This window comes from Lactuca virosa, chromosome 8 (genome assembly GCF_052849685.1).
Source record: "Lactuca virosa cultivar CGN04683 chromosome 8, Lactuca_virosa_CGN04683_v6, whole genome shotgun sequence".
NCBI lineage: Eukaryota > Viridiplantae > Streptophyta > Magnoliopsida > Asterales > Asteraceae > Lactuca > Lactuca virosa.
This window is the reverse complement of record NC_136433.1, coordinates 14315175-14339364: the sequence shown is the minus strand read 5'-3', so window position 1 is coordinate 14339364 and position 24190 is coordinate 14315175. Positions and strand designations below refer to the sequence as shown.

General features: G+C 36.9%; 1 protein-coding gene across 2 annotated transcripts; it reads right to left on the bottom strand.

Moving 5' to 3' along the window:
• Window positions 1–296: 296 nt before the first annotated feature.
• YLS7 (trichome birefringence-like protein (DUF828)) lies at window positions 297–5905 on the bottom strand. 2 transcript variants are annotated; one of them, XM_079063247.1, is made up of 4 exons: window positions 5760–5905; window positions 3235–4245; window positions 2469–2743; window positions 297–1278 (listed from the first exon to the last, which is right to left on the bottom strand). In XM_079063247.1, the coding sequence occupies exons 2-4, from the start codon at window positions 4127–4129 to the stop codon at window positions 493–495; spliced, it is 1956 nt and encodes a 651-aa protein (XP_078919373.1). In that variant the 5' UTR covers window positions 4130–4245; window positions 5760–5905; the 3' UTR covers window positions 297–492. The 2 variants fall into 2 exon arrangements, with proteins under 2 accessions (XP_078919373.1, XP_078919374.1); XM_079063248.1 differs by having other exon boundaries at window positions 3259–4245.
• Window positions 5906–24190: the final 18285 nt, after the last annotated feature.

Genomic DNA, 24190 nt, shown 5'->3' with positions numbered 1-24190 from the left:
TGATTGATATAAACTCAGCTGCATAAACATATAATACACAACCAAAAGGAACATACAATTTGTTAGAATTGGGGTGATAAAACAGGAGGGCATAATGAGAACCAATTTTTGGATATCGTTTTTGTGGACTGTGTATCGTTACCTTTCCTGATCTATATTTTGGTCATATGTCTAAGTATATCAAAATCAGATGTAAGAATGTTCAAAATCTTGGGAGAGATCTACATGTCATTTCGAGACACAAAATTTAGTAGTTCTCGTGTTTGAATTAATTATAAGTAGGAGTGCAGTAATAATTAATTATCAAATAATAATATTCCGATATATCATATAACTTAAAGGGTCAGAAATTCAAAGAGAGTATCACAATGTAATGTAAAACAAAAAGAAATTATAAAACTCATATATTAGCAGCAGCCTATCTATAACAACATAGTACAACTACTGTATCCTTCCTCTCTACACCATATGAAAACCAAACCAATCAAAAAGTCATCCCTCAAAATCCCTCCTTATAACCTCAACCAACAACTCATTCCACGTGTCAACCGGGCCCGGCATACACCAATGCAAACAATCCTGCGGTGGGGGCCGCCCATCCGCACTCCTTTTCACCACCTTATTCGGGTCAAGACTCCTATACGGGCCCGGATGACCATCATGCCTATACGAAAAAGCTTTGGTTATGTCCATAAAAACAACCCGAGATTTATTCGTTATATTTTTCACACCAATATTAAACCCTGACACTTGTTTATCATGCATTATATTCGTAAACCCATTCTCCACTAAATCCACAGCGGGCTTCACCTTCCCGGTGCACGACCCGCCTGTGTTCCAGGCTCCACCCTCGTAGTGGTCCGGTGAATACGACCGGACCACAGTCAGCCCGGTGTAACTCGGGCTGGTCACCAGGGTGGACATAATAGTTGCTACAGAGATTTTAAAAGCTTCGGGGGATTCGATTTTTTTGGGGCGGGATTTATCGGGCCACCATAATTGTCCGCCCACGATTTCGTTGTTTAAAATGTAAACGGCTTTTTTTGCAAACCAGTGACCGGAGGAAAGGACGAGAATGTCAAAAGTGGGAATGTCATTTAAGAAAGTTTCGTCTGGGATGTCGAGGTGGAGCTTGTCTACACCCTCGGGTGCAAAATTGAATTTTTCGGTTGTTTTGTGGACTAGCCATGATGACCATATTCGGATGATTGTTACGGATGTTGATTGGAAATAATAACGTTGCATTCTTTTGTTCCCTCGGTTTTTTGGAACTTCCACCTGTAATTTTTTGAATATTTCTCAGAAATTCAGAAAGAAAAAAGTACAATGATTGAATCACTATAAAAAAAAGTAGTTAAAGTGGCTAAATCAATAAAATGATGAAAAACCGAAAGAAAAAAATTAAAGAGCAAGAGGAGAGGAGACCTAATACCCCTTCCTAATTTAAATTGTATATGCAATTCTACTAGTTTGAGACCAACATTTCGAATTTGTAGTGTTTTGTTGATAATTTGAAGGGATAAAATGCAAGAAATAACAGTATACTTTCCTTTATTTGTGTGTATTACAGCATCACACTATCATTTCTTTCTACTACAACATTATACTTTTTTTTCTCATTAATACATTGTATTTTAAAAAATCTACCCAATTATAGCACTGTACTTTCAGTTTTTTCTTATTTACTCATTACTTCGAAAAATCTACCTAATTAAAGGAGTGAAAATTGCTTTGTATTTGGATGACATTGCTGGTTTTGGGTAACATTTTTCAATATACAATGTTGTAATACGAAAAAACAAAAGTAAGATGCTATAATAAAAAATCAATAAAAGTATGTTACTGTTTCTTGCATTCAACCTAATTTAAATGCTCATGTTCGAAATAAAAAGCAAAAATTTCTTTTTCGCACAAAATATACACAATGTTTTTTTCTTTTTTGTAAATGACACTAATAACAGTTTTAGAGCTTAGATGTGAATACAAAGTTGCAAATGAGTTTGATTTCATAAAATTCATTTCAATCGTATTGATCATGGAATATCATTGAAAAATAGGAATCCAGGTCATCAAAAGATTTCGTTGTGGTTGTTTATTTAGGGAAAATTACATAAAAGTCACTATATTTTGGCCATTTTATGTGGTTTATCCACTATACTTTGGTTTCGTCAATGAAAGCCACCCAAGTTTTACATAGCAGGTTAATGTGGTCACAACAGAAAAGTTTGTCAAAGTTTAGTGGCTTTAGTGAAAATTTTGATACTAAACTTTGGCACTAAATTTTTTTTGATAAAATTTGTATTGTGACCACTTTAACCTTCTATAGCAGGTCAAAGTGGTTGACATAGAAAGATTGTCAATTTTAGGTGGCTTTCATTGATGAAACAGAAATATAGTGTTAAATTAAACCAGAAAAATGACCAAAATATATTTTGTCCTAGTAATTATATTAAAGAAGCAATACTTGCCTGCCAAAGTATGCATAACATTGACTCCATCTGATTTCTGGCAACCGAGTCACCTACAAAAGCTAATGTCTTTCCTCTCACCAATTCCAGAAACTTCTTGGGGTCAAATCTAGGAAGATCACATTTTGTGGGTTTCCATCGCCAATTCTCATAGTCTTTATCAGGCCTACCATTTCCTTGACAGTTTTCCATTTGTGTCAAGACAGGGCATGAACTGTTTGTGTATAAAGGTCCAGCTGAATCATATACCCATTTCCCATCATACAGATCACACCCTACAAATCCCAACCATCAAAACCATAAATAAGTTTATAGCATATCCATAACTTTTTTCCCATTAAGTTCTTTCTATATCAATAAAGTGGCTGAATGGCTTATGATTTCTGTCAGGATAAACTGTTGTCTACTGTATACATAAGCTTTCTTTCTATTCTGGAGTGAATAAGCTGCCTCAATCAGGCGATATGACTATTTACCCTTAGATTCCAAAAAACAAATTTCACAATATTTATCAATTTTAACTATATTCATCAAATTTTGATGTGACAGGAGTTGGGAGGAAAAAAGGAAGGGAAAAGAGGAAGGGAAAAGAGGTAAAGGGTTATTGTCTTAATACATTAAGCCAGGTTCTGTGGCTTAGCCCATTAAGTTGTTGTCCAGATTAAATAGAAAAAGAAACAGCCCATCAAGTGCTTAACCTATTAAGCCTATCAAGTGAAAAAGAAACAACCCCTTAAAACTGTAAAGGCATTGACAACATTGGTACCTGAATCAACACTCTTCTTGGTACCTGTATCCACGGTTTTGTTGATAACTAAATCAACAGTCTTGTTGATATCTGAGTCAACCGTCTTCTTGTTGATATCTGATTCAACTGTCTTGTTGATATCTAAGTCAACCGTCTTCTTGTTGATATCTGAGTCAACTGTCTTGTTGATATCTGAGTCAATGGTCTTGTTGACATCTGGTTCAACGGACTTGTTGATATCTGAATCAATGGTCTTGTTGATATCTGAGTCAACCGTCTTGTTTATATCCGAGTCAACCGTCTTGTTTATATCTGAGTCAACTGTCTTGTTGATATCTGACTCAATGGTCTTGTTGATATCTGAGTCAACCGCCTTCTTGATATCCGAGTCAACCGTCTTCTTGATATCCGAGTCAACCGTCTTCTTGTTGATATCTGAGTCAACCGTCTGGTTGATATCTGAGTCAACTGTCTTGTTTATATCTGAGTCGATGTTCTTGTTGACATCTGAGTCAATGTTCTTGTTGACATCTGGGTCAACAGTCTTGTTGATATCCAACTCAATGGTTTTGTTAATATTTGTATCAATGGTCTTGTTGACATCTGAATCAACAGTGTTATTAATATCTAAATCAACAGTGTTGTCGGTAGCTGAATCAACTGTCTTTCTATTTGTTTCTGTATCGTTAACACTGTTCTCAAATATGCTTGTTTCATTATTAAAGGGTGATAACTCAATTTTACTAGGTTCATCAAGGTTATAAAAATAGCCACTAACTTTAGATCCAATTGGCTGATAGACAAGAAGCAAAGAGGCAAAAATTAAGAACAAGGCAAGTCCCCCCACTGAAGTTGCAATTGGTAGAAGGGTCTTTGGATATGCAACCATTGGTTTAGGGGAACCCGATCCCATGGCTTTTTAAAACCCAAAGAAACTAAAGAAGCAATGTTAGTGGTAAAGGATTCTCCTTGAAGAAATTAACTCCTCCATTGCATCATTTTGTAGCAACGAAATGAAATGAAATCCACCTGTAGCATGTGGAAAGGGAAATAAGTAAACATGCGAAATCAAGCTATAAGACTATTGAACATAATGCTAGACATATAGGAAATAACTTATTTTCAACTTCATATAGACTTCTTAAGAAATATGTAATACTCCAGATGCATTTAAACGAAATGCAAAGATAGCATCAGGAAATGATCTTCACGATAAACAAAGAGATAGTATAGGCAATCCTGCGTTTTATGCTTTCATGTTTCCTTGGATGCTAAGCTATATTCAATTTAGTTAAATACTAGTCAAAAGAATAAGGTAACAGCCTAACAGGTGACAGAATAGACTTCCCCATCAATTTATATATGAGATCTTCCTATTCCCTATCTATTTTGTTTTTTCAGTGGGAGCTTTATTTACACTTTAAATCCCCCTTATTCCCAATCGTATAAGTGCAATGCCTCCCGGATATCATCAATTTACAATTACCTATTGAATCCTTGCAAACATGATATGCACCACATTTCACATGTCTTTTACACTAAAAAAACTCTGACATATCATTGTGCATGCTTAAGAACCAAATCTAGACTCCAATTATATAAGATTATAACTCATGTAAAAAACTCATCTGAAAAAGGAATCTGATTCTTTAAATACCTAGAATAATATGGCATGCCCAAGCAAAACGCTTAAAGCCTTAACCCTTAAATGATCACCATGCCCGAAAGGTATTGAAAACAAAATAAAATATTGGGATACAATGAAAACCATACAGTTTGGACTTTGGACAATTAAACAGCATTATATCTACAACCATGGGTAAACATCCTAGAAGAGTACGCTAAGGAACAAAAGTAAGGATACCACTCAATTAACTGCAGAAAGTGCCTACATTCACATGCACAACCCACAATGACATAATCCAAAGCACTTACATACTGCACAAGGTTTGGGCTTTTACAGGAAACCTATGCCATTTATCCGGGTTAAGATGCTTAACCAAACTGCCAATCATTAATTCGACACATCTGATATCACGATTTTCTATGTTATTATGCCTGATGGAGATTCAACAGAATGTGATCATAAATCATGCTTGATAGAGATTTACAAGCCAAATAGCCATGTTAGAAGTTACAAATATTGAATAAAACAAAACGTTGCATTGTACTTGCTTCATTGTAGAACTTTGGCATAAAACAAGTACGTATATGAACCACACGGTACCTTAACACTAAGAAGAGAGTTATGACAACCTCAATACAATCAATTAAGAACTGAGATGTTGCGAGCGTGAAAACTGAGAATGTGAGACTCAAAACGTGCAATTGTGGTATGTTTGATAAGAATTACGGTGGCTACACTAAATAGTCCCAAACCTAAAAGCATTAATCGGATTGTAAACAAAACATTCGAGCTAAATTTGCCAGAATTTCGCTAAGCAGATCAAATCGAACTTCTGAATCAAATGACGAAATGTAATGGGGTTAGAATCGTGTGATCTGTGATCAGCACGTGAAGATAGTGATACTGTTGAACATACCCGTCTATGGACCGCAGGACTTGAGAGATCGTTGAGGATCAGGCGGTCGCCGGGAAAGCCGCGATACGATTGCACAGAAGAAGAAGAGATTTATGCGAAGCGTGGTAAGCAGACAGAGCAAACCAAAGCACGGCAAAAGAATATATATAGATTGTGATCCAATTATATAAAAGCGATTTGAATCACTTTTGAATAACCGTGTCACCGATTTGACTTCATGTAATTTTGTAAATTTTAGCACTTTTGCACGATTATTATTTTAATTATTATATTATGTTATTAAAGTAAAGCATTTATTTAGAGTAAATTACGATTTTCTTTCATGTGGTTTGCCTTAACTTATGGATCTAGTCCGGTTTTTTCGTTTTTCACTTGATAGTCCTTGAACCTTCTAATTGTTTCATGACTAATCTTCATAAATTGAAATGGTCGATGTGGTTTCGAGAAATATCAATTTTAGACCTTAATTCTTTTGGGTTAATTCCTTACTTATATAAAAATACTTTTAGACCATTTTTATATTTTTTATCTTTTAATTACATTTAATAAGTTAAAAAATTGTTTAACAAAAATGTGGGTCATATTATTCCACCAACAACCCAAAACTCATTAACCCTTCCGGATTCAAATAGATCTCATTCGACCACCATATCTATTCCCACATACATCTCTCTAGTCCGCCTCTATTGTCGTAAACCGTTATCGGTGTTATCGATGTCTACCAAAAAGCCCGTTGTCGTCATCGATGCATACCATAACTCGTTGGAAGATCCAACTTCACAAACATGAAGCAACCAATACACACCGACACCACCTCATCTCAACTCCGCCGACCATCACTCCTACAATCGGTTTGGTCCCATAACCCGCTCATCTCACTTCATCCTTTCTCTCTCGTCCCTGATATTTATCCCTGCTTCGTAGAGATTCTGACATCCCTATCCTCACTGGGAATCGTCGCTTCCCTTTTACATCAAAAACCTGCAACTTATATGGACTTCAATGCATCAATCGATTTTTAGTAACCATCTAACAACAACATTCTAACATTCAAACTCACAACATACATATAGTTTTTAAATTGATTTTCAGTAAACGTCTCTTAAGCATTTAATAAAACAACTCTTGCTCAACTCAAATAGATTCCATTTTTCAGCATTAATCGGGAGACCAGGTCCAGAAACCAACCACTTCAATTTATCAATCGATTTTAAATAACCATCTAACAACAACATTCAAACATTCAAACTCACAACAAACATATAGTTTTTAAATTGATTTTTCGATAAATCTATCTTAAGCATTTAATCGAACCACTCTCGCACAACTCAAATATATTCCACATTTCAGCATTAATCATTAATCAGGATACCATGCCCGAAAACCAACCACTCCTATATAGTTAATACAAAGTTACACCTATTGTGTTCGATACAAACATAATATAACTGAGAAATAAGAGAAAACAGATAGCATAAAGAGAATCATTGAGGGGAGTATAAGTATAAGAACCCAAAAATTATAGAGATTTGACTTTGGGTAAATAATAGGCTAAAAGGGCAATTTGGTCATTTAGAGGAATTTCATGAATTGAGAAGATGTATCTTTATGAAATCAGTCAAGATAAGTCTAAGTCATTTTTATAAGATGAGATAAGTGATTTCAAGTAAAAAAAAATGCAAGAGATAGTGCATTTAGGCCTTAAAGGGTAAAATGAGAATTTTATGCTTGCCGAGTCAAGTTTGTGACTTAATATATTAACACCCTTAAGTAGTCAGTCTGAAGTGACTTAATGGAGTCGTAGAAGTCATCCCCACCTTTGCGTGGATATAATGATCATAGAAAATGAGTTTAAAAACAAAGAAGTTATGAATGTTAGAAGATTAGAATAAAATTGTCCGATATGAAATCAGTTAAGGAGCTGCTGAAATGCAGGCACCGCGGCGCGGTGGGCGAAGCGGTAAAATGGACAAAAGTCTCATCATAAGTAGAGGGTAATGTACTTTCACTACGACGTGGTAATATGGGGTACCGCAACATGCTGGTGAAAGTAGTAAGTTATATGAGAAAGGCATCATGACTCGGTAAGAAGGAGACCACAACCTAATTAGGCGCACCACGGCACGATATACATGTTGTCACGACGTGGTTTCGCAAATCAGTCGCATATTTAAATCTGTTAAGGGTTCATTCTCGAACCATTTATCCCCAAATTCGTTGGAAATACCCAAGAGTGTGCCAAGATGAGCTAGGGATGAAGGATTCCAAGGATTAACATCATTTCCCTCTTAAGGTTACGATTTCTTCCTTTAGTGAAGCTTTAAGCTTTAATGGTGAAATTGTTAGTTTCACTATATTGGTTGAGTTAATAGAATTATAATTCAATTAGTATGTCATTATTTATTTTATTGATGTCGGTGAGTCTAACTGCCCTCCTCCAAATCTCAGCCGTCTAAACTCCACGTTCTTTCAATCTGAGCCGCATAAACTCAATTTTGGCGGTTTTTTGCAGTTCATCGCATCCTGATTCTTCTCCCCACGATTCTGTACGATTGCGTCTCTACCCACATTCTACACAATTTCCGGTTGTCTCCTCAAGAAGCAATTCAATTGGAAACTGCATTAAACTGCAGCACGCCTCCGACTTTTACCCTAAACCGCAAATTGGTTTTAATCAAGAACTGCACCACACGATTCCATGATTGCTAGAAATCAGGTGGTTTTGATTAACTGTCTTGTCTATATAAGAGTTGAATTTCATTGTAAATGCTTCAATCATAGTTGTTGGTTGACAATTGTTGCTAAAAATAGTTGCTTCTGTTGATCCAATGGCTTCCAATTCGTCTGACATACCTTCACTTAAGGTAAAAATTCAATTGTTTACTCGATTTCGATTCTTTATATTTCATTGCATTTCTTTGTTTCAATTGGTAAAAATAATTGATTCGTTTGATTTTATGGTTTGCCAATTCGTATATTGTTTCTTCACATAAGGGGGCCTTATTGTCTCGATTCCTTTGATTTTTAGTCTATTGTATAGTCAACTTCGATATATAATTGAAGTTAATGTTCATTTATGTTTCAAATTTCGATTTCATATGTATTAACAATTGTGTTACGTATATTTTTTACGTAGAACATTGAAGTTGTTGCTGGAAAAGTCAATCCACCGTCAGAGGTATCAAAATTGACAGTTGATCCTAATGATTCCAATTCGTCTGACATACCTTCACCTAAGGTAAAAATTCAATTGTTTAATTGATTTCTGTTCTTTGTATTTCATTGCATTTGTTTGTTTAAATTGGTAAAACTAATTGATTCGATACATTTATGGTTTGGAATTCGTTAATTGTTTCTTCACATAAGGTAAGCTTTTTTGTCTCTGTAATCGAATCCTTTGATTTTTACTTGATTGTATTTTCAACTTCGATGTATAATTGAAGTTAAGGTTCAATTATGTTTCAAATTTCGATTGCATATGTATTAACAATTGTGTTACATATAACTATTATGTAGAACTTTGAAGATGTTGATGGAAAAGTCAATCCACTATCAGAGGTATCACAATCGACATTTTATCATAATGATTGCAATTCGTCTGACATCTGTTCACCTAAGGTAAAAAATTCACTTCTTCAATCGATTTCTATCCTTTGTACTTCATTGCATTTTTTTGTTTCAATTTGTAAAAAGAATTTCTTCGTTTGATTTGATGGTTTGCAAATTGTCTATTGTTTCTTCCGATAAGGTGAACTTATTGTGTCTGTAATCAATTTATTTGATTTGTAATTCATTGTATATTCAACTTCGATGTATAAATGAAGTTAAGTTTCATTTATGTTTCAAATTTGGATTTCATATGTATTAACAATTGTGTTCTTTATAATTTTTATGTAGAAATTTGAAGATTTTGATGGAAAAGTTAATCCACAATCAGAGGTATCAAAATTGACATGTCACTCTGATTATGAGAGTGTTGATATAATCGACTTTAGTGTTCACTTCAGTCCCTACAAATCTCAGTTGGAGAGGGTGATTTCGGAAGAGGTAAAGATTTTATGAGTTTTGTTTTCAGATATATATGCATGTAAAGTTCTTTTTCTCTTTCAGGTTTCTTTAATTGCCAAAGAAGAAGAGAAGCTGTCAAGAAAAGAAAAAAGGAAGTTGGCTTTGTTATGTTGGAAGTGGGAAGAAGTTGTAGATCTATGTGAAGATGAAGAGTTGGGTGTGGATCTACCATTCATACCACTGAAAAAGAAAGTGAAAGTTTCCATTCAATGTCGAAATCGAGTCATGAAACTTTTTGATGAATCAGATGTTGATGAGTGATTTAGGATTAACTTTGTTAATTTTTTTTTGTTTTTTGTAGTGTTCTTTTGTATTTGCTGCAGTTAGTTGTTATTTGTTTTTATGAATTAATGTTTATAAGTTTTTCAATTGTAGTAAATTGTTGTTTATCTTATTTCAATTCTCTTTCTATCAATTAAGGTAACCTACTTTCATTATCAACTATCTTCAGCAACTTTTATTTCGTTTATTACTTTTTACCCCTCATGCATCATTTATGATTTTGGACCATTTTTACCCTTACTACCCCCAATTATATTGTAATTGTCATGGATAGTGTTGGTAATACATCTCTTCATTGAAGCGACTTTGATTTACCCTCAACAAGATTCAAATTTCATAATGTTTACTTATAAAGGCATTTTGTATTATTTATTTGTTTATTTTAGGAAAGTGGTAGAGCAGGGAGGGATGGGCTTGCTTCTGAAGTTTTACTTTACTTTATGCCTGCTGATGTCCCAAAACAGGTATGAATTGTTGGAGGGTATTGCTCTGAATTTTTTCTTTTTCATGTATATGTTGCTTCTCTTCTACTACATATGGTTGAATTGAGTTGATTTTTCAGTTGAAGAAACAGGAAACAATTTTAATCCATTTGATACTATTGTTTGTAAGATTGTACTTTGAAATTTCTTTCCAAAAAGTGGAGCTTGTACCCACTTAATTCACTCATTTGTGTTTCGTATTTGGGTAATTGTGAGGAGGTTATTGATTTGCATGTTGTATAATTCATTACAATTATAGTTATATGGAGTAGTTAATTATGACATTCTTGAAAGGTCTTAATTTGGTTTCAGATGCTGAGAGATCAAATTGTCTTTTATTTTTTTATTTTAGTACATAGTTTATAAATAAATAGTTGATTATACTATGACTATAAAGATCTTTAGGATTATCTGTTCAATGTGATAAAAGGATGGCATATTTGATTTTGATTTTGTGTTTTTTTATGAATAGATAGAAACCTGTCTTAATTTAATGATTTTGATGTAACAAAAGCTATTCAACATAATCTTTTTTCATTCATTCAATTTTTATCATCTTGTATAATGTCCTTAAGTAAGACAATTCAAAAGTACATTGATATTTTATCATTCAATCCGTCCACCGGACGGGTATAACATTTGGTATGACCAGAACAGAACGGAACAAGATATTAAAAAAAGACCATAATGCCCTTCTACCATTGTTAATGATTTTGGACCGTTTTACCCCTCCTCCCCCCATTTGTATTGAAATGCTTATGTGTTGGCAACTAAAATATGAATAAGAAAAAAAATCATATTTTTTTAAATATGATGTTATATTTGAAAGTACAATGCTTAAATAGTTAAACTCCACCGTAAGAGGTATCAAAATCGACAGTCGATCCTAATGATTCCAATTCGTCTAACATACCTTCACCTAAGGTAAAAATTCAATTGTTTAATTGATTTTTGTTTAATTGTTTAATTGACATACCTTTATTTAAAATACAGATGTGGTATATTTATTATTGAACATTTGTTGGAGATGTACAGTTGTTTTATATATTATTATTCCATATTTCATCATGGTGAAGAAAAACAGTTAGAAACCGAAAAAGTCAAAATAATGTAATGTTTTTGTACGATAATAACGGTTCCTAATTCGTTTTTATGATTTTGGACCGTTTTACCCGTACTTGGATTTTCAGTGTTTTAGCTTACAGGTAATTTTGTTTTTTTTGTTGTGAAATACACTAATAATAAAAATAAAATCATTTAACCTATTTTTTACCTACTAAATTCAATTAAGTAGTTACAAAGGCTTACAAATGTAAGAGATGGAGCTGATGTTAGTTTCATATTCTTCAGATCCCGGCGTTAACATAATTCAATGGCCAACATATTTGGTTGCTAGCAAGGTTCCAAATGCTCTTGACATTGCAGTGCAGTTTCGATCCAAGGATGCTGATCTTTGGAAGTGTATATGTGCTGATCAATATATGAAGTGTGCTGTCATTGAATGAAACCAGTTATACCATCATAAAAAAATTATGTTATTTTCCTGTTTAAGCAATGTACTTTGAATTATACGATCGTACTTTAATTGTTATTTCATAATTACAATATATATATGTATATATATATATATATATATATATATGTTTTTTTCTTATTGTAACAGACTCTTAATTTGTTTTAATGATTTTGGATCGTTTTACCCCTCCTGCATTGTTAATGATTTTGGACTGTTTTACCCCTCCTCCCCCCATTTGTATTGAAATGCTTATGTGTTGCCAACTAAAATATGAATAAGAAAAAAAATCATAATTTTTTTTTTTTGAAAATATGATGCTATATTTGAAAGTATAATGCTTAAATAGTTAAATGTTTTACCTTTATTTAAAATACAGATGTGGTATATTTATTATTGAACATTTGTTGGAGATGTACAGTTGTTTTATATATCTATTATTCTATATTTCATCATGATGTGTGAGATTTTTAGTTATATTATGTGCTTTTCCAACATAACATTCTTTATTAGCAAATTTGTGACCACTCACTGCTTTACCAACATTCTAGAAATTAACAAATCTAAAATATTTGAGCAAGTTCATGAGTAATACCAGAGGAAAAAATATGAGGAAAAAAGATGCAGTCTTTCCTATTCCTGCCATAAATACCCTCAACATCAAGTAATCTATTAAAAACCAATTAAGAGGCTTAGATACCCAGTTCATAGAAATGAATCTTAGATTTCAAGTTAAGCTATCACTATAGATGGCTGCGTGGTGATTCCCCTTCACGAAACGCCAAAATGGCCTTTCAAAATGTAAAAGAGCTTGAACATGTGGTACTGCAACCGAAAAAAAAAGAAAAAAAAACAATGGTTAATAACAAATAACATTGGCCAATCTTGAGGGATAAGGGTTCTTCTTTTTCTGTAGGGGAGATAAATTTTGGCCATTAACCAACCTCCTCACAAGAAGAATTGAATCAATTCAAACAATTGGTTATTAGTTTAAACAATACGTATAAATAAACAAACAGGAAGTCAGGTGGCAAACCACAACAGCTTAACATGCAAACAGAACTATATCAAGCCTAATTAAAGACAAATCGTTATAAGTGATCACGAAGGTGACAAATGTATGATTCTTAAATTGAAAATTTGATAACTCTTCTAAAATGTTAATAAATGTATGATTGTTATTCTGCTATGCTAATGACATAAAGGATCTAAAAATTGTCAAAGTTCTATATAATACACATAAATATCCCTCTTTAACTAACTGGGAATGAAAATTTTCACTTATAACATATGTAAACAAATTCCTAGAATAAGCTATTAGGCAGCACTATAATGTCAAATTTGAAATTTAAGGTAGTTCATAAAATACCGTTAAAATGTTAATCTCCTGAATTTCCACTTCTACCCCTACAATATGCTATTTACCTCAAAATAGTTAAACACACTTAAAATGAAACCTGTTAGCATTTATAAAGAGGTTATACTTGATATAAATTATTCCCTCTATACTATGGAAGTTGAAACATTTTATAATTTGGGTTTTCCATAAAAAAAATCATGTTATTTTCCTATTTAAGCAATGTACTTTGAATTATATCATCATAGTTTAATTGTTATTTCATAATTACAAATATATATATATATATATATATATATATATATATATATATATATATATATATATATATATATATATATATATATATTGCTTATTGTAACAGTCTCCTGATTTGTTTTAATGATTTTGGACCATTTTACCCCTCCTGCAGCGTTAATGATTTTGGTCCGTTTTACCCCTCCTCCGTGCATTTGTATTGAAATGGTTATGTGTTTCCAATTAAAATATGAATAAGAAAAAAAATCATAATTTTTTTTTGAAAAAATGATGCTATATTTGAAAATACAAAATGCTTAAATAGTTAAATCTTTTATGTTTATTTACAATACAGATGTGGTATGACTCGAAACCTATTAGCATCTGTAAAATTAAAATACTTGTAATCTTTTTGTATGATTATAACGCATTTCCTAATTCGTTTTAATGATTTTGGGCCGTTTTACCCCTGCTGCATCATTTTTTATTTTTGACCGTTTTGCCCTTAATTGCATTTTCACTGTTTTAGCTTACATGTCATTTTGATTTATTGTTGTAAAAAACACTAATAATAAAAATAAAATCATTTAACCTGTTTTTTACCTACTAAATTCAATTAAGTAGTTACAAAGGCTTAAAAATATCTAAGATTTGATGAGGGAAATTCAAATGATACGTTTTGCTTTTTTCTTTTGTTGTTTTTATCTATTATTTGTTTATTTAAATGTTATTTATATGAATAAACAAAATAAAAAAATAAAATAAAATTGAGGGCAATAATGGAATTTGTTTGCACTGTTAACGTGATTTGAGTTTACGAAAACTTGGGACTAAAGTTGAGGGGTAGTGTGTTTAACCGTTTCTTCTTTAACCTGTTACATCGGATTTCCTTTGCACGTTTATTCTATAACTTGGGATTAAATGAATTATGTCCAGTGTAGTACATCGAATCATTCTCTGTCTCCATAACTTCCTTCATTCTGCTTCAATTAGTCGGGCTATCTGAAATTGGAATACATAAAAGGGTGATATAAGGTTTCAACTTCATATTAGCTATTACTTTCCTTTTTTTAATGTTTATTTATATGTGTTGATATATGGTCCATTAGCACAGCCCTGGCGCGCCAGCCTCGCTTGGCGCCCCCCTTGCCAGCCTCGTTGGGGACTCTCCTGCTGGTTCATATGACTAAGTCCAGTCCGATGTCATTAGCCGCATACCAATAACATCAGACTGGGGGGACTTGTTGATATATGGTCCATTAGCATGGCCTAGACAGCTCTGGCGCGCGAGCCTCGCCTGGCGCCCCCTTGCCATCCTCGCTGGGGACTCTCCTGTTGTTTATATGACTAAGTCCAGTCCGATGTCATTGGCCGCGTACCAATAACATCAGACTGGCGGGGCTTGATGATATATGGTCAATTAGCATGGCCTAAACTGCTCCAGCGCGCCAGCCCTGTCTGGCGTTCCCTTGCCAGCCTTGCTCGGGCCTCCCTTTCCAGCCTTGCTGGAGACTCTCCCGTCGGCCCGACCTGGCGCTCCCTTGCCAGTCCTGCTGGGGACTTTCCTGCCAGCCCGGCCTGACGCTCCCTTTCCTGGTGCGCGCCCGCCAGCCTTGCCTGGGGCGCGCTCGCCAGCCCCGCCCGGCGCCTCCGAGCGGCCTTGCCCAGCTCCTTGCTAGTTGGGCCTGAATTGGGCTGGCCCAAGGCCTGACCTAATTCCCCTTGACCTAATTATCTCCTATATAATGAATAGTATCACCTCCATGGAGGGGGATCTTCCCCTTGGCCCAGCCGCCACACTATACTCCGGCCGGGTGGCTCAGCTGCCACCCGCCGCCGTCAGCCACCACACACCACCACCAGCACCAAGATGGTTCTCTCCAGCTATGGAGGACCATCTCAGATCTACCAGATGATCTAACTTGACCGTCGGAGTCCGCTCCCGGGGCACAGTCCCTGGGGCGGCTCTAACGACCTTGTCTGTTGTGACCTCGCAGATCTGTCTCCAGCGTAGAAGCACATCCTTAGCTAAGGTGGTCGGAGCTGATGTCGCATCATTTGGCGTCATCCCGGACTTGAATGAGCATCCATCATCTCGTTCTTGTCTAGATCTGTTCAGATCTGTTGCACTTTTAGCTCAAGTTCGCTCATATCTGTTCATATTTAGCATCTTTTGTTCAGATTCGTTGGGTCTTACCAAGATCTGTCCAGATCTGATTATCCACCCCTCAGGTCTCTTGATCTGATGTGTTCTATCATTCAGATCTCTTGATCTGCTTAGTGTTTTTGTTCAGATCTATGGATTTGTTTCGTTTTAAGACAAGATCTTTGTATCTATCATAGTTTTTGTTGATTCAAACACTTTTCAAGTTTACAAAGATATTTCAGATCAGTTTCGTCTTTTCTTTTCAGTGACCCATTCAGCAAGTTGGGGAGAAAAGAAATTTTTACAAGTTTATCTTTTTACTAAAGTTTAAATTATCATAAAATCGAGTTCTTTCTCTTTGTTCATATTTTTGATGTTTATCTTCAGAAGTTTAGAAAAAGAAAACAAAAATTTCTTCAGATCTGTTTCTTTGTTCATGTTTTGATGACTTGTTGAGCAAGCTGAAAAGAAAATAAAGTTTTCCGTGGAGAAAACATCATCAGATCCCGTTTTTTTCATTTATATTTTTGGATATTTCAGCAACTTGATGGAGAAGAAAAGAAATTTTTACAAGTTTTATTCCTTTTATCAAGTTTACATTACCAGGAAATTGGTTTTTAGTTAAGATTTTTTGTGTATCACCTCACTCCCTGCAACATTTATTTGTAAACAAAGCTTTGATACTTGTACATTTCACACAACCTTCAAAACAATTACTCAGATCTCTAAATATGATTCATTTTAGCTCATCTGAGCATCTCTTAAGTTTAAACAGACTTTATCAGGTCTATTTTTCATTTATGCTTTGATGGGATCTTCAGTAAGTCTCGAAGACAGAGGCTCTTATGAGTTCTTAACCTATCTTTGTTTATAATCTGATGGCCTATTGAGCAAGCTGAAAAGAAAAGAAGTTTTATGAAAAAAAAACCCTATCAGATTCGTTTTTGTTTATATGTTGGGTTTTTTCAGAAAGTTTGAGAAGAAAAGAAATTTTTGTTTGGATCTTTCTTTAGAAGTTCGAAAAAAGACGAGAAATATTTTTTAAGTTTACCTTATTTCAGTTTATTTTGATGATTTGCTGAACAAGAAGAGGAGAAAATATCTCTATAAGCTTTTATTCTATTCTCAGTCCACGTTAACAAGAACATAATCTAGCTCACAATTTTCTATGAACAAGACCCTTTCAGATATGTTTTGTTTATATTTTGAGGTTTGTTTAACAAGTTTGAGAAAACATAAGTTTTTACACCATTTTCAGTTTATATATTACCTGAAAATCGTTTTTGTTTAGATTTTCCTTCAACCCCTGAAACACTTGGTTGTAACGAGGGTTGAGATGTTTGTACATTTACCAAAGTTGTTTATTTGGTGTCTTCTTAAAAAAAATTGAAAACAAAAAAAGAGATATTTTATGGGTTTTTACTCCATATATCATCAAAATTCATTTTAATAATGAGTTTCTATATACAAGTTTGTTTAAGTTTAGAATGCACTTGTGCTACTTGTACATTCTAAAACCCATCTGATAGCATTTTTACCCCAAAGACCCTACCCTTTCGTCAAAATATGTAGCTTAGTAAAAAAAGAGAGAAAAAAAAGGGGAGGGTAGAAAGGGAGTTCTACATGAAGCAATCTGTAAAAAGAAATGTACAGAAAGCAAGAATTCGTAGTCCATAGAGAGAAAAAAAGAGTTGTGTTTGCCTTTTACCAAAATGCATCCCATCATCTCTATCGTAAATGCAAGCTCACATTTACAGTAAATGGTACACAAAATATTATAAAAATAGGCCATCACTCCTAGGCCTACAATAAAAAAAGGGAGAATTTCGTATATACCCTTATTAAACGACTAAGTATCGTATTTGCCCGACCTAAACTTTAAATATCATATTTACCCTTGTTAATGTTTTAAAATATCAAATTTACCCAAATATATTTTTTTAATATTTTTTATTATTTAATAATCATTTTTTTATAATTTTAAGTCATTAAAACTAAAAAAATAACTAAATAGCCGATAATACCCTTCATTTATAAATAGAAAGAATAATTCACACGAGGTTTTACTGCTCTGGTCGTTGTTTCATATCTAACGTGTTTTTTATGCAAATTTATCAATCCTGTATTCGAAATCACTTGCCTTGACTGTGCATTTCAACTTTTCATTTTAGACACTCGAAGCTATGCTTTTTGAAAACCCTCATAAGTACAAATGGCCTCGTTGTCTTAGTGAGCTTGTCAAATATGGTGTACTTCTCTGTTCACATTCCATTCACGAAGCAAAGTAATCACAACTTTGAAGGTTTTTTATTTTTATTTTTAATTGTATTCTTCTTTTTTATTGGATGATGAATCCGGATAATTATAATAGGAGATTACTAAGAGACTAATGTTTGTGACACCTGTTGAATTGTGGGGAAAGGTTCATCAGCTTCGAGATGAAGACAACAAAGTAGGTCAATGACTGATAATTAATTAACAAATAATCAATTAACAAATAAAAACAAAAAATTACCTCATAATTATTGGATTGCAACAAAAAATTGGCAGAAGGCCAAAAAAAAGACGCGGTAAGGGTTACATATGAACGATCATGCTAAGAAATCTTAAAAGCAAGGGTATTGTGGTCCATTTGGTTACTTTTTTATTTTTAATGATTTTAAAATATAAAAATGGATTCTTAAATAATAAAAACTATTTAAAAAATAGATTTGGGCAAATACGATATTTTAAAACATTAAGAAGGGCAAATATGATATTTAGAATTTAAATCGGGCAAATATGATATTTAGACGTTTAATAAGGGTATATTCGAAATTATCCCATAAAAAAAAAAAGGGATACAGGTATATACAGTGTACATCATAAATCAAAGACAAAAGACAAGTGGGACCCACCTGGTCCAATTCTCAAGATACACAAAAACACAAAAGTCAAATGTAGCTGGCCCCACCTGGATCTCTTCCTCCAAACCCTACTCATCGACCGTTGGTAAACGAAACCGATGCGGCAGAGACCTCCGACTAGAACTTAACCATCACATGTCTTCTCTGGTTAAACGATGCAGCTACTCCACCATAATAGCCCTGGTCACCGACCTCCTCCAGCCTTTCCTTTCAACAACAGATCGCGAAGGTGGCACTGTCATCGTCACCACTGAATTACCTACAGTTACCAGTCTCCATATGTTACTCCTTTGCCACCGTCGACTGAACAGATCGACACTTCCAATGAACTCACCCAGCCGACCTCCTCTAGCCGACGATGACGCCCGAAGAGAAACCCTAGACCACTCGTCGATCTACAACTCGACCACCTTCAACACTGGTGACCCAGTAGGGCGTGTTCGGTGCCAGTTGTCTCGGTCAACCACATCGCCGGTTGACGGCCGCTTTTCCTTCACAACGACGACCCCGGGTGATCAGTCCAATCGGGTAACAGGTCCAACGTCGATCTTCTATAGTTGACGAACAGATGAATGTCACCAACAGGTTCACCGCCTGACAAGCCACCTCTTCTCGCCGAACAATCTCAACGGTGATCCATTCCGGCGCCGACAAAATCGCATCCCCGTTCAATCCCACAACCGGCGACGATGTAGCTACTCCGATCCTCTTCTGCATCCAACGCCTCTAATGGCCATTTCCACCGGACTGCCTCTTGCCACCTAGCACCTTCACCTATCGATTTAACAGGTTGACGCCACCAACACATTAGGGATCCGATCTCCCCTTACAAACAATACAAAAGAAACCACCACTGTGGCCTATAAGATATCCAATTGTAATCTTTTTTCATTTTGGGCCTCTCTAACGAGCTGCGATAGTGAAGAACATGGACTGTGGTCCTTCAAAGCTGATAAAGAAAAAGTGGCGGGCCCAACATGTGGTACTTCTGTACCAAATACAACTCGTATACATGAAAATGAAAGGAAGAACATGGGTTGTTCGAGTGGGCTACAACAATTCTGTGGTGGGCTCCTTCAAGATAGCATATGTCATGACTATATTTCACGTTATTGGACTGCAATAAATATATTTTGGGCCTCTGTATAATAACTTTGGGCTCCTCACATTAATAGTGGCCTGCAACCATGACTTTTTGGACTCTTTCTAAAACTTTCAGATTATTGGACTACATCAACAATAAAACAGGCTAATTTTATGAGACATATTTGACAGCCAGTCGCCCAACGCTCATAGGGTGCAATCTCATCCAACAAAATTCAAATTGAAAAGATGCGTCAATGGCCCAGACCACTCACCGTTTTCGAAAAAGAAGAAGAAGAAGAAGAGAATATGAATTTGGGCTTCACATAAATTGGTACTTAATGGGCTACCTCCACAATACAAAAATGATCCAGCTTTACAAGACAAGAAGTAGCAATTTAATACTCGCGCACCGCAAACTCCGCTCAACAAAATGCGTTGCAACTCGAACTCTAGCGACATCTTCAAAAAAATGGGGGGGGGGAGGGAGAAGAGTAGTATGCTACTACTACTCAATGAAGCATTTTAGAATGCGATCGCGATAGAAAAGCTCAAGGTCTACTTTCTCTCATCTCTCAAGTAAACTAATATCATTTATCTCTATTTAGTAAAAACTAAAATATTTACTAAAGCTTTGTTATGACAATTGTGACATGCATTTACCTTCAGAGAGTTAAGGTATTTATATATATAAAAAAAATACTAATCTACTATGCATAGTAGAAAAACTTTTTGTTACAACATCTTATTTTCACATACAAAGATGCCATGTTTTGATAACTGAATTGGCAAACAGTTTTTGATTTAATCAAACCATTTTGTCGTTGTTGGTTCGTAACCACTAATTGCATGCTACACAAACATTTTACTTCATATATACAAGAAGTTTACCTTACAAGCTTACAAGGGCACATGATGTAAACAACCCCTAGAACTGCATGCTTTAATTGTCATTACTATGCATTATGGAATTACGTAACTTACTATTATTGTTTACAATGGCATGTACAAACAAATGAGGCTCGAACGTGCAAAAACAAGCCAGTGTCATATATCCGTTCATTGTCCCTCCTCGCCTTTTCCAAAAAGGGGGGGAGGAGTATAAGGGTTAGCACGACACTACATAAGTGTTATTCCAAGCAAAGAGATGAACTACATAACGAGTTGACGTTATATACGATTGTGCATCCATGAGAAGAGATTGGTGTCATTAATGAAGAAGAAGCTCTATGGCCAAACACCAAGCACCAACCATGTTGCCTGGCTATCAACAGCTATGGTGGTTGGCCCAGCTCTCAGTAGTCGCGTTGCTCGGATTCTAGTAGTTACGATGCCCAACTTTTCCTAGTAACCATGCGGCCCAGATCCCAGCAACTATGCTGCCTAACTCTCGTCAGCTATGATGCCCTACTTTTCCCAGCAGTCGTGTTGACTGGTCCTTGGCAGTCTCTTTGATAACTCTCAGCAACTGCGCTGCCTGACAATCAACAGTGGTGTTGACCATCTCCAGGATGTCTCGCTACCCAGCTCTCACCAGTCGTGTTGACCGACTCCCGCCAGTCTTACTGCTCAGCTCTCAGCAGCCATGCGACCCAGCTCAGCAGCCGCGAAGCCCAGTCATCACCAGTTACGTTGTCTGACTCCCAAAAATCGCGCCAGTCGCACTACCCGACTTTTGTCAAGCACTTGTGTCACCTAGCTTTTCCCAGTAGCTGTGTCGCCCAATTTCCAACAACTATGCATCCTCGTAGTTCAACCCTCGGGAGTCTTGCGCCCAGCTCTCAATAGTCATGTTGCTCATACATCACTAGCAGCTCGCTTCCCAGCCCTCAGCGGCCCTGCTGCTTAATTCTCGACAGCATCCCCACTACACACCTCTTGACAGCAGCTCCACTGTGTAGCTCTCAATAGCCTTACAACATAGCTCTCGAAAAGTAGTCTCACGACATGGCTTTTGACAAAATCATTAGAAGACGAGGCACTAATCGTCACCACAACTAATGGTGCTACAAAGCATCAAGTACCATCACACTTCAGCCCGGATTGATCACCTGGGCCAAACACACAGATTGCCAGCCGTTGCGCCCAATCATTTAGGGTTCAGAATCCTTGCCTTGAGTCGTCTGGTTTCTCGGACCTATGCAAAAGTGATTTTTATTCCGAAGGGGCAGAATTAAATTGCATGAAGAGTTTATGCTATGCATGATAGTGCACTCTAGAGGTGACGTTAATATTACGGATCGAAAGATCAGCCTCATGGTTTAACCCTCAGTAGTCTCGTTGCCTAGCTCTCAGTGGTCGTGATGTTCATCTATCGCTAACAGCTCGATGCTCAGTTCCCAGCAGCCTGTCGACCAGCTCTCGATGGCAGTCTTGCTACGCACCGCTTGACAACAGCTACATCATCCAACACTAAGTAGCATCGCTAAATAGCCCTCGACAGACAACCAAGACACCGAGGCATCAATTATCAGTACGACTAACGATGAAGCAAAGCATCAGGTACCATTCCGCTTTAACCCAGACTAATAACACGAGCTAGAAGCATAGATTGTTGGGTGCCACGCCCAATCAGGTGAGGTTCAGTACCCTCGCCTCGAGTAGCCTGGCTTCTCAGCCCGACTCCGTTACAGCGGAGAGCTTCGCATGCAAGGTTCAGTACCCTCGCATTGGGTCTCCTGGCTTCTCAGCCTGGCTCCATTACAGCGTCAAGCTCCGCATGCAAGGTTCAGTACCCTCGCCTCGAGTCGTCTGGCTTCTCAGCCCGACTCCATTATTGCGGCAAGCTCCGCATGCGAGGTTCAACACCCTCACCTTGAGTCGTCTGGCTTCTCAGCTCGACTCCATTATAGCGGCAAGCCCCGCATACGAGGTTCAGTACCCTCGCATCGAGTCGCCTGGCTTCTCAGCCCGAATCCATTATAGCGGAAAGCTCCGCATGCGAGGATCAACACCCTCGCCTTGAGTCACCTGGCTTCTCAGCCCGACTCTATTATAGTGGTGAGCCCCACATGTGAGGTTCAGCACCCTCGCCTTGAGTCGTCTGGCTTCTCAACCCGACTCCATTATAGCGGCATGCTCCGCATGCGAGGTTCAACATCCTCGCCTCGAGTAGCCTGGCGTCTCAGCCCGATTCCATCAGCGGCATGCTCCGCCAACAAGGCTCAAAGGCTTGAAACCTTTGCCTATATGATTCCACGCGATGCTCTCCCGCGTGATGTATCTACGATCGCTAGCAGCTAAGCCCGATCCATTCCATGCGATGCTCTCCCGCATGATGTATCTACAATCGATGGTAGCTAAGCTCAATCCATTCCACGCGATGCTCTCCCGCGTGATGTATCTACGATCGCTGGCAGCTAAGCTCGATCCATTCCACGCGATGCTCTCCTGTGTGATGTGTCTACGATCGCTGGCAGCTAAGCCCGATCCATTCCATGCGATGCTCTCCCGCATGATGTATCTACGATCGTTGGCAGCTAAGCTCAATCCATTCCACGTGATGCTCTCCTAGGTAATGTATCTACGAACGTTGGCAGCTAAACCCAATCTATTCCACGCGGTCCTCTCCCGCGTGACATCTCCATGGTCGCTAACTACTAAGCGCAAACTATTCTTCTAAGTCGCGCAGACATAAGTCGCGCATCGTCGCGCACCATAAGTCGCGTACCACTAGTTTATTATGCGCCTAACACCGCGCCCTCGGTGTTTCTTCTCTCACAGTCATTATGGTTCTCTTGTGCTCGGGCGATACATCCTGCTATAGTGGGGTTACTCTCCAACAAGAAGGTTATCCCGACAGTGGCCCTGCTACCCACTACCTTTCAGCATCTCTATTACCCGGCTCTCGGAAATGGTCTTGTTGTGCAACCCTACCTGTAGCCTCGTTGCGTATCCCACAGCACCTCTGTTTCCTGGCTCTCGGAAACGGTCTTGCTATGCAACCTCAACCTATAGCCTCACTGCCTATCCCTCAACAATTCTATTGTCTGACTATCGGCAATAGTCTCGCCGTGTGATCCCCGCTACCAACCTAATCGCCCAGCTCCCGGAACCTTTACCACCTATGACACGGTCAACAACCTTGCGGCTTATTGGTTTGACAATGTCCATCTCGTACAAAGAGTTTTGCCACTTCGTCGCAAATTGACATAGCAACTTCACCTTATTTGTCATAGTCTGATCCGGCTACCTACACTACCCACATCAGACTGGGGGGAATCCAGTTAGGTATAATGTACTTTGGAAACACCTTCAGGTCGGTTACTGGTTCTCATGCAAAGAAGACTATGTAGATGGTTATCAGTGACATTCTGTTTGTGCGTAACTACAACAACGGCTGCGTCGGATAATAATC